The sequence below is a fragment of the Schistocerca nitens genome, chromosome 4 (assembly GCF_023898315.1).
Source record: "Schistocerca nitens isolate TAMUIC-IGC-003100 chromosome 4, iqSchNite1.1, whole genome shotgun sequence".
Lineage (NCBI taxonomy): Eukaryota > Metazoa > Arthropoda > Insecta > Orthoptera > Acrididae > Schistocerca > Schistocerca nitens.
Genome location: NC_064617.1, coordinates 576786974 through 576799434, shown reverse-complemented (window position 1 = coordinate 576799434; position 12461 = coordinate 576786974). Strand labels below are relative to the sequence as shown.

At 42.6% G+C, this 12461-nt stretch overlaps 1 protein-coding gene across 1 annotated transcript in view; it reads left to right on the top strand.

Moving 5' to 3' along the window:
• Positions 1-12461, top strand: part of LOC126251318 (fatty acyl-CoA hydrolase precursor, medium chain-like) — a 177353-nt gene that overhangs the window by 127044 nt on the left and 37848 nt on the right. The window contains exon 7 of the mRNA XM_049951647.1: positions 1483-1649. Within this exon, the coding sequence (XP_049807604.1) occupies positions 1483-1649 (167 nt within the window). The remainder of the gene's footprint in view (positions 1-1482; positions 1650-12461) is intronic.

Genomic DNA, 12461 nt, shown 5'->3' with positions numbered 1-12461 from the left:
CACTTTAAAATGCAATCAACTGATAGGAAACTAATTCATAAGACCAAATCGGCAGTTTGATTTATGTATTCTCAAATACAGGAGTGCTGGAGTAATTTGCAAACTTCCGCTTCCTTTTGCCTTTTAGAACAACGCTGCTAACTAAAGCTTGCAGTCGGCAGAAGCGAGCAAAAGAAGTTTATATATATATATATATTCCGCCTATATATGTGTGTATATATATATATATATATATATATATATATATATATATAGGCGCATTCTGTAGAGCTCTGAAATATCTTGGTTTTCTCAGACAAATTTTGCAGTATATTAGCTCCATACAGCTGTTTATAGTAAATAAAGAATATCTTTTGTAGTTAAACTGTAATTGACTGTACCAAAATAAAACAGAAAATAAATTTCACGTGAACGTTGCATTTTTGAATTCGGAATAGTGTTCCTTATTCTAAAGTGAAGGTCTTCGACTAGTCCCCGCCTGGCATAAAGCAGGAAATCAAGAATACGTAGATATTTGGAAGATAACTGAATACACATCTTACTAGCCACTTCTTCGACAAATAATCGTATTAAAAACTGTATAGGCTCTCTTGTTAACTGTAAAATCTTACATTTCATTCAATCAGCACATGTAGTTTGCAGGCAGTAGTTGATTATTAATGGAATTTCAAACCTATGATTCACTTTGTTATTTTACGTCTTTATCCACTGCACAAACTCTTTAACTGTGGTATCTCTAGAAAATGATAATGAAAGAAAGAATGAAGAGTCGTGCAAACATCTTGAGCACAGCACCGCTTCGATTCACTGAGAGGGTGGTCAGTGCATATATGTCACCCTGTAACTGTTAAATTCAATGTGACGGGAAGATTCCCGTAGTTTAATATTATTTTATCTGTTTTAATAAAGCTAACACAAACATCACGATCTCCATTGTTCCGTGCTACCAAAAGATTGGCTTGGCCTATCAGTTATTTCTGCGTGTGGTCTGACCACTGGTTCATGGTTTTGTTCTTTCAACATTTCAAAAATACTCGAACTCTTTTATGGAGGAGAAATAATTGCAAATTTAGTTTTGTCTTAGTTTCCGAAGTGATATTTCATATGTACTATTTTTACGTAAAGTGTTCTGAAGGAGGGTGATTACTTTCCTATTATTATTATTACTGTTATTTTTAAAGTTCCTTTCCATTCCGTGTCTCTAGCTAGCCATAAATAATTTTACAAAAACCTCTGTTACTGTTTCGTGATCTTAATTTCAAATTGCTAACATACTCTTTTATATTATTTACATGCAGCACCATAACTACTATAATCGTCTGGGATGACTACATGCTCTGAACCCCAACGAAATTTAATATCGTGCTTCAGTTATCCGTATCATTCGTCCTGGAATAATATTAAATTTTCCTTTAGGAAATAAGTTAGGAATTAAATTAATATTTTTATCTTAATTATATTATCTCTTGTTCTATGTTTCAGCTATAGTCGGAAACGACACAATGAAGCAAGAGTTGCTGCAGGAGAGGAAGAGGTTGTTTCCTTTAGTGTTATCTTACGACGCGTCGCCGCAAGCGGACTTTATAACGGAGAAAATCAACGGCTTCTACTTCCCCTCTGGAGAGATTACTCCAGGCAAACTAACTGAAGTAAGTAGATCTCTGTGGTGTCACCGCCAGACACCACACTTGCTAGGTGGTAGCTTTAAATCGGCCGCGGTCCATTAGTACATGTCGGACCCGCGTGTCGCCACTGTCAGTGATCGCAGACCGAGCGCCACCACACGACAGGTCTCGAGAGACGGACTAGCACTCGCCCCAGTTGTACGGACGACTTAGCTAGCGATGCACACTGACGAAGCCTCGCTCATTTGCAGAGCAGATAGTTAGAATAGCCTTCAGCTAAGTCAATGGCTACGACCTAGCAAGGCGCCATAGCAATTGATAGTTATCTCAAGATAAGTTGTCAAGATGAGTTGTCAAGATAAGTTGTCAAGATGAGTTGTCTCATCAAGAACGATGTATACAAATGATGGATTAAAGTTAAGTATTCCAGAAGCTACGTACTTTTCTTTATAGCATTCATTACGTATCCTGTTTCAGACCTCACGCCATCCTGCGTGAGCTTATAGAGTGCATTTCGGCCTTCTCTAGCAATATAACAATCTCTTTGCAAAATTCAGTGCCACCTTTTAGTGTACCCTCATCATCTGAGCTTTGAATGCATAAGTATGCAAGATAAGCTGTTAGGGAAACTTATTTATAAGTAATCTAATCCGTAAAACAACAGCTTTATCAGAGTTTTACTTGCAGCTTAATCAGGAACGAATGTCTACGGAATATGAGACTCAAATACTTGATAAATAGATGAACGGACGCATTATCTTTAGATAAATGCATTGCCATATTTTTACATCACTGGGGCCCCATAGACATTGTGCCATCTTCTAAGAAAGCCAAACGTTAGCAGAATATGCTGAGAGCTACAAATTTGTCCTCACCACTTTATTACAAAGAAAATTTATTTGACCCATTTAGAACCATTTTTGATTCTTACAGTGAACCACAGTCTGCCATCTGCCTTAATCGCGATTAATTCTAGGTGACCGTTCCATTTCATATTGTTCCTACACAAACTCTAGGTATTTTATGAAAAAAAAAACCTATTCCTACTGATTGTCCTACAGTTACGTAATCATACGATAAAGGGTCTTTTTGTAAATGTATTCGCAATACGTTACATTTATTGGTGTTGAGGATCAATTGCCATTCCCTGCACCAAGCGACAATCCTCTGCAGCTCTTCCTGCGTTTCACTCTGATTTTCTTGCGTGACAACTACTCTGTACACAACACCGTCATTCCGTGAAAAGCCTCATGGAACTTCCAACGTCAGCTACTAAGTCATTTATTTATATATTGTGAAAAGTAACGGCCCTGCAACACTTCCCTGGGGCACGCCAGACGTTACCTTTACGTCGGAGGACTCCGTTCAGAACGACATGCTGTGTTCTGATTACTCTTCAGTCCAGTCATCCTGTTGGTCTTACTTGCCGGACGCTCGTATTTTTTTCTCGTTACGTAGCAGTGCGGATTTGTATCGAATGCCTTCCGGAAGTAGAAGAACACGGTATTCACCAGGGCGCCTGTATCTACTGCTTTTTGGGTCTCGCGAAGGAACTGTGAGCTGTTTTTCACACGATTGTTGTTTTCGGAAACCTTGGTTGTTCCTAGGGAGAAAATTTTAGATATCCAGAAATGTAATAATAAACAAACGTAAAACACCTTCCAGCGTTTTAAAATTGCATCAGTGCGACGACCCTTCTTCAGAACGGGAATGATTCCCGCTTTTTTCCAATCGCCAGGAACACTTCGTTTCTCCAGAGATCCAGAGCTCTACAGTACAATGCTGACAGAAGAGGGACAAGTTCTTTCGCATACTCCGTCTAGAAATGTACTGGTATGCCACCCGGACCCAGGTCCAGTGGTCTTCAATTGGTTCAGCGATTTTAGTTGCATTTGTATCAGGCAGCCACTTTTTTCGATATCAGTGATTTTGTATTTCGCGCGACGATTTAAACCAGGCACTACAATCCAGTATTTCGGCTCTTTCTGTGTCTTCTTGGATTTAACATAAGACCAAATATTCATAGGATTTTCTGGCAAGCTGTAGACAGAATTGTACTTTCGAATTCGTTGAACGCTTCATTCATGACGCTTCTTGCGCTATTTTTGGTTTTCTTTAAATCTTGTTTGTTTCTGAGGCTTCGGTTACGTTTAAATTGTCAGTGAATCTCTCTTTGCTTTCGAAGCAAGTTTCAAATGTTAACCGTTTGCTAACGTGGCTGTCGAAGGACAGCGGGTCTCACAACTTTGCTTGGCACATAACTGCCTAACGCGTATTGCACAAAGCTCTTGAGATTCATCCACCGATACGCAACATTGTTAGAGGTGGGTCTGAAATTTTCGTGGTGACCGCTCAGGTAATAATATGAAACCTGTTTCTTGTCGCGCGTGTTAAGCAGAAAGCTCTTACTGCCTTTGTTTGTATTCCTATATACAGCCGTGTATAATGATGCTGTAAACGGTCTTGTGAGCACCGATTTTCTGTTCTACGATGCTTTTAGAAGTCTGGGTCTGTTTCTCACTCGCAGTTCTAGGATATTATCTTCAGTAATCGGTTCTAGATTAACTGCTCAAGTTAATTTTCGGCCGGCCGCGGTGGTCTCGCGGTTCTGGGTGCGGAGTCCGGAACCGTGCGACTGCTACGGTCGCAGGTTCGAATCCTGCCTCGGGCATGGATGTGTGTGATGCCCTTAGGTTAGTTAGGTTTAAGTAGTTCTAAGTTCTAGGGGACTGATGACCACAGCAGTTGAGTCCCATAGTGCTCAGAGCCATTTTTTAATTTTCGGATAAAGCACTTTCAACAATATCACGCGACTCTCTGTCCCTGAACGCGTCATAATCACTTGAGTCTCCCAGTCTGCAGCTGACAGAATAAAATCTTCACCTCAAACTGTAACACCTCAAACTGTAACATGAACAGAAAGTTTACACGAAATGCTCTCTGCGTTTCCCCTCAATTGTTCCGTCACTACTGTTGCTGAGGCATGGGGTCAATGAAGCCATTTTGATCCACCTTTATCGCTTGTCTTCGTCCAAATTATCTCGCATTCGGAATCTGTTCAAATCTCGCTAGAATTTATCTTATTTTTATGGCTCTAAAAAAGCTTCCACAGCCAGCTTTCGACAGTCTTTCTGATACACACTCCAATCGGGTTTCAGAAATTCGTTGATGTTCTGGTTTCAGCCAGCTCTCTGTCCCTAGTACCTGCTAATGCCTGGCGTAGAGCAGTAACTCGACTTGGCATGGACTCAACAACTCGTTGGACGCCACCTCCAGAAATATTGAGCCATTATGCCTCTATAGGCATCCATAATTGCGAAAGTGCAGCCGTTGCAGGATTTTGTGCAAGAAATGACGTCTCGTTTCCATAGACGTTTCATGGTATTCATATCGGGCAACCTGGAGTGCCTAAAGGCTCGAAATGTCCAGAATGTCCATCAAACCAATCGTGAACAACTGTGGCCTGGTGACATGTCATCCACAAAAATTCCATCTTTGATTCGGATCATGAAATCCATGAATGGTTGTAAAAGGTATCCAAGTAGGCGAGTCGTCTTAAGCAACAGAAAAACAATCCCAGTAACCGAACTTAACCAGGACCCTGTCCATTCCATGTAAACACAGCACACACTATTACGGAGTCTGCGCTACACTCGAATACGACCACCAGCTCTTACCAACCGAAATCGGGTCTCATCTGACCAGACCACGATTTTCCAGTCGGCTAGTGTCCAGCCGATATAGTCACGAGCCCACGAATGGCGATGTGCTGTTAACAAAGGCATTCGCATTGGTCGCCTGCTGCCATAGTCCATTACCGCTAAATTTCACCACTTTACCCTAATGGATACGTTCATTGTACATCCCACATTGATTTCTGTGGTTATTTCATGCACTATTGATTGTCTGTTAGCAAATGCATCTGCTCTCGGTCGTTAAATGAAGGCCGTCGGCTACTGCGTTGTCCGTGGTAAGAGGAAATGCCTGAAATCTGGTATTCTGGGCACACTTGACACAGTGGATTTCGGAATATTGAATTCCCTAACGATTTCTGGAATCGAATGTCCCATGCATCTAGCTCCAACTACCATTCCGCATTCAAAGTATGTTAATTGTCGTCTCATCTCCGCTATCGCACTGCCCTTTTATACCTTGTGTTCGCGATTCTACCGCCATCTGTATATGTGCATATCGATGTTTAGTGGCTTTTGTCACCTCAGCGTAGCTGCTTCCTGCGTGTAGTGCAGGCCTGACCTATTAAGGGAAATACGACAGTTCTCTGCCCAATAGCGGAAGTCGAGAAATTTGCATCTGATACCGTCACAGAATCGTGTGAGCCTCTGGTTTCTACATTCCATTTTGCTGCAAACCGCAGAACCACGATCGGTCTTGGTAAAGATGCTTCCACCTTGCGGGCGAGGCTTCACCAAATCAGGCAGCTACCAGCAGGAACAGATGGAGTACTCTGAACCAAGGCGACAGGCATCATACGCACCAACATCAGCCACGATTTGCAGCCGAGTGCACCCAGCACGTTTATTTGCTGCCGGTAGAATTTCCTCCACGGATCGGACTGCACCACCTGTACCGCAAACAGAATGGACACAGGATTTTCTCGCTATTTTCCTCAGGGACTCTAACGCTGGAGTTCCCGGTGACAAGCGATCTCTCACTCTGTGCTCTGCCACAGTCCCAGCACGCGAGGCGTACCATGCACAGGCAATACGTCAAGCCTGCTGTTACGGCGTAACCATGGGACGCTTTCATTCACTTTCACCTTCTGCCGAGAGATTTACGACCCCGGCCCTGTTAGCATATCACAGGTAAGTGTCAACAGGCCGCAACGTGCGAATCGTGGCGTCAGTGTACCGGGCGACGCTATAAGTGGAGAGATCCCAGAGCGTTCGTCTCAGACACTCCAAAGCCAGCGCCGCAGTCTGTCGTCCGTGACTAACACAGCTACCAGTTGTTTACACACAGTGACGAATTTTCCTTGCATCTGTACATAACAGGCGCAGTCCGTATCTGTCATTAACCAATTATTGTCTAAACCACATGTAACTCTAACCCAGAAAACTGAATGCACCCAGCAGAAACAATATAATCAAACTCTTACAACAAAATTAAGTAGCAGTGTTAAAACATCTAAATAAACAGCTGCTGTTCTCATCTACTCAGAAGCAAGTTAGAATACCATTAAACCATACGATGTATCAAACTGTGTACGAACGGTAAGCTGCTGCTGCTGGCTCCGCCCTGTTCTGAGGCTGGAGCTCTACTGAATCTTTATTCAAGGTGCAAAGGAACAAAAGACATTAGCTACGAATCGTCACTGATTGATATCAATGGGGCAAGCTGAAAACCAAAGCTGGCATGAGATTCGAGCCCACATCTGCTGCTTACTAGGTAAATGCACTGACCACTGCGTCATACGGACACAGTGGTCACCACAACCGCATAGACCATCCTAGTACACCTCCTGTCAGCCCCAAATTCTTAAGGTATGCCACAGACTACTGATGTAGTGCCTCCGATCATTAGCATCATCACTCCCGACATCTCCCGATTCCCGTAAGAGTTCAGGTTTATGTGGATCTGCACTGACGGAACCATTGGCCATCAGTGCCTTAATAATAACGTTTACACTATGTTTTTTGAGAAGGGAAAAGTTTACGTTATAAAAAATGTCTGCGAAATATTTATAGTATTTATGGGTGGTTCTCCATAACTTATGTTAACGCGAAAGAAAATGGATCTTCCAAAGTAAAACGTAAGTAATAGCGAGTATCTTGATGGAACAATTTTTGCGTTTAAACGCAAAGTCATGTTTTAACTCGCTAACCAAATTCAAAATTTCGTTAGGTCGTAGATGACAAGCTAGCAGGACAGGATAATGAACTAACGGTCCTGCATAGTTGTATGATGTAAAATTAAGGTAATAACCAAAATATTGGCCCAGTGGGAGTAGTACTCGCGTTCTGAACATTCCGCTGAAACGTAATTACATATGTAGATAGCTCCCGGGAATCGAGAACCTCAATAATTTTTGTCTGTTATTGATATCGATACTGGCGAGATATAGATCCCAGGAATTCCAAGACTTCCGTGAATGCTTTAATTTTTCTGCTCAATTTCGCGTTTTCAATTGTAACAGAAAAGGGTGATTGCACAGACAGACAGACATTCGGATAAGAAATGATAAAAAAAAATATTTTTTTGTTTGATGTAATTACAATTCTCAATTTTTGAGTTTTTTCCCTTCCTTGAAGTGTGTACTGTTGCTTCTAGCCAAATTTCATGGTTCTAGTGCCACTGGTACGTTTTCATGAGTGAGTTAGCGAGTATCAAAATACGGGACATAAATTTCCGTATCTTTTGACTAGACTGACTTAGAACTTTACATTTCTTGCACCGCCAACGAACCGTGCGTCTTAGTACGTGGCATATATTTCAATATGATACGTCTACCCGTTCTTGAGAAAAAGGGGTCTTCACAGACTGACTGACAGATAACACATAAAAAAGACATATTTTTCGTGACATGTAATTGCAGATTAAGAAATTTCGGATTTTTTGTGTTGCTTTAACTGTAACGTAATGCACGTTATATGTTTTAATGAGTGAGCGAGTATCAAAATACGCGACATAAATGACCGTGTCTGTTGACTGAATTAACTCAGAACCTTGGGTGTTTTACACGGCCAAGAAACCGTAGATCTCAGTATGTGACATAAATTTCAACGTAATACTCCAGCCGGTTTGTGAGAATAAGGGGTCTTAATATACGGACAGAGAGTGAGATAACAAACGACATTTTTTTTTTTTTTTTTTTGTAGTGCGATACAATTACGAATTTACTTGCGCTGTAAAACTTTGCTTATAGCCAAATTTCGTGATTGTAGGTGAACGGGAAGTACCCTATAGGTCTTGATGACTGCGTTTGCGAGTATCAAAGTATGTGACATTAATGGCGTTATCTTTTGACTGCACTGACTTAGAAGCTTAAATTTTGTGCTCCATCAAGGCGCTGTAGATCTTAATGTGTGATATAAATTTAAAGTTGATGCGTCTACCCGTTTCTGAGAAAGGGGTTCTTAACAGACAGACGAACAACAAAGCGACGTTATAAGATCCCCATCTTTACTGATTGAGATAAGGAACCGTAACAAAAAAAACTGTCTTTAGGCATCATTTTCTTAGGTTAATTGTCACTTAAAATATATTCACATTTCACAGGTTTGAATAAAGAAAGCCCGCTCATGGTGGCTCAGAGATGCTGAAATATCTTCGAGTCACGTGAAAGAATCGGTGCCACGCGTAACAAGTGAATATTCAGTAATGTAGCATGATATATTCTGATTGGCCAGAGAGAAAAAAAAAATGGTTCAAATGGCTCTGAGCACTATGGGACTCAACTGCTGAGGTCATTAGTCCCCTAGAACTTAGAACTAGTTAAACCTAACTAACCTAAGGACATCACAAACATCCATGCCCGAGGCAGGATTCGAACCTGCGACCGTAGCGGTCTTGCGGTTCCAGACTGCAGCGCCTTTAACCGCACGGCCACTTCGGCCGGCAGAGAGAAAACGCACGCCAGTTGGTCTAACGCAGCGCGTACCCTTTTGCAGCCGCGTCTGCCAGAGATGTGAGTGTGCTCGTGAGAGCAGGTCACGAGACTGACGCTCCCGTGCGAGGCTCATACAGTGCACAGAGTATGAGCGCGGAACGCTTGTGGAGACCTGCAAAGTGACGGTTTCACGGTGCAGCCGTGTCCACCAAACTGCACAGCGCCCCCACCGCCTGATAACGAAATGCACTGCTGTGCGACAATATTTACGGTTGTCTTATTGCTAAAAAGACAAGAGCACTAGAGAAAGTGATCTTGCGATCGTGGGAGCTATTAACTTCATTCGATTATAACTATCAAAAGTACACTGTCGTGAAATAATTTACTACACGATTTAAGAGGTTTCCGGTTCACTGAGTATTTATTGTTGCAATAGTGCATATAGTGTATTTGAAATGATTGCATTTACAGATGGATGGAACATACATATTAGTACGTGGTTCAGCCTCCGTGCGTGGCAATGCAGACGCTGACTCTGGCATCCAGTCGGCCGTACAGATGCCGAATTCTGTCCTGGGATATGTTATTCCACGCCTGCTCAACTTGTTCACGTAGACCTGTAAGAGCCCTCGATTGGAGACAACGCCGGAGATCGTGCTGCGAGGGAAGTTGCTTCACGTATTATAGAGCCCACTGAGTTTCATGGGCAGTATGTGAGCGAGGTTAGCCTGTTGGAACAACACATCAGCACATCACTCCCCTGCTGCAAGAACGGCAAAAGAACGGGTCTTACAACATTCTTCACGTACAGAGCGCTGGTTAACGTCTCGTCCAGAATCAACAAAGACGAGCGAGAGTTATAGGTTATCGCACCCCAGACAATAAGACCTGGGATGGGGCAAGTGTGTCTTGGATGACTGCACTCTACGAGACAGCGTTCACCAGGTCTGCGCCGCACGCACAGGCATCCATCACCTGCGTGCAGCCAGACTCTGCTTTCATCGCTGAAGACCAGGGCGCACCATTCCAAGTGATCCTCTGACGACAACATTAGATCCGTGCACGTCGATGCTGTGGCGTGAGTGGAAGGCGGGATAGAGGTGTGCGTGCCCGTAATCCCAATGCTAATAGTCTGTTCGCAATATTTCGTGTTGACACGTTTAGGCTCACAAGCCCTCTTACACGTGCTGTGGTAGCTGTACCATCTTCCACTCCTGCCCTTACAATACGACGATCTTGGCGACCGCCTGTGTAGCGTGGACGTCCAGAACTTCGTCTACGGGTGTGAGAACGTTTACGCGGCCACTGATGCCAGTATCTTTGCAGGAATGACGCACCAAGTGCGACTTGCGTGGCGATTCTCTAAATTAACAATATCGACATTCGAAAGGCCGCAGTTTGACCCCTTTCAAACTTGCTCAGTTGACTGTACGAAGCACGAGTGCGTCTCCGTGGCAAGGTTACCTACTTGCTTCACACGTTTGCACCACTCCGAGGCTTCTGACTGTGAACATTCCCTATTAAGGGGTAGACATTGATGTCACTCTGGTAGCTATGCCGTTGCTTTACCTGTTAGCGGACGACGTTGAAACCATTATCAGTACATCGTCCAGGTTAAATATGCCGTCATCGGATCAAAATCGACCACGTCTTTTCTGATGCACCAATTTTTTCCCGGAAGTATATTTACCTTATATTAGGAATTTGTCTCTTTGTGATGGTCTTTGTAATGATGCCAAAGACTTTTGGAAAATAAACATTATCTTGGATTCACACAGCTAGCCCACCTCAATGGCGTTGCATATTTAGCTGACACTTCCTATTTAAGTAAGTGCTGATAAATATTTAATTTCCACCACCCATGGTCACCCAGAAACCTCAGTATCAACTTCTACGTAATTAGTTCTCCACTTTTAGCATATATAGTCTAACGAATAGACCAACTTAGCTCCTGATAAAGCTGACACCATGCAAAAAACGATATAAAATCGCTTTAAAAATTATACTTTTTTATCAGTATATCTACAATTACATTAAACTTATGCTACACATTTGACTGAGGAATACGTACCATTACGGACATAGCTCACACTTTTACAATTTTATGCAACACATATAAAAGTTATTCGGTGATGTTTCGGGAGTGCAGCCGGTTGTCGTCTTCCGCCACGCACGATATTTCATGTAGCGACGTGCCAGATACCTTCAAATGAACCAGCGAAGTGTAATAAAGCTTCTGGTTTTTACCTAGACTGTTTAGAGATATTCTGACTTACTTTTTAGTGGAAGCGCACAGTAGCTCATTACTTAGCTGTTTTTAGTAGTGCTATTTATCTTCGTTGTAGAAGTTTACGAATTTTTCGATCATTCATGACAAGTCCGCTTAGTTTCTAGTGTAGTTTTCGGACACATAAGTAGCTAGGGTCGTTTTATTTACTTTATTCCGTGATCTTTGCAAACAATAAATATTCGAACATAGAATCTGTCAAGTAAGCAGGAGACGCGTGTTCGAACCCTGTTCTGTCATACATTACAATAACATTTCTTCCAAGGAGAAATCAGTTTCTTGATAGAGTCACTGTAGAATGTTTGTTGATGGAGCCACAAACTCACCTCAGGTTCCACCGCTTCATCATTATCAAACTGAAATGCTCGAAGGTGTTCTGGAAACAGATTAAAATCGGATGGAGCCAAGTCGAGACTGTATGGAGCATCATCTAAGACAGTGAACCCAAGGGGTCGGATTGTTCAAATGGTTTGAAATGGCTCTAAGCACTATGGGACTTAACATCTGAGGTCATCAGTCCCCTAGACCTAGAACTACTTAAGCCTAACTAACCTAGGGACATCACACACATCCATACCCGAGGCAGGATTCGAACCTGCGACCGTAGCAGCTGCGCGGTTCCTCGGATTATTGCACATTCGCAGCGTCATGTATTCTCTGGCATTGCCACGCTGAGAGAGTGATCCGTGTGAGGACGAACTCATCGAATTTGTGCTTTCAGTTTGCTGAGACTCTCACGCACCGACATATTGACACTACACACCGCTTTGCAACAGTTTTAATATCCAGGTACATGGATTAAAGACTTAAGGGCACAGTTAAGGATCCTGCATACTCGGCGCGTATATAGCATTGCTCTCATTCGCTCACACCTCTAAGGACAAAATTTTTTGAATCAGGAGAATGGCCTTCAGTTACCGTGACGGCTATTCTAAGAATTATTTATCATTTGGACTTACTGCGCTTGCACTGGCCGTGTTTG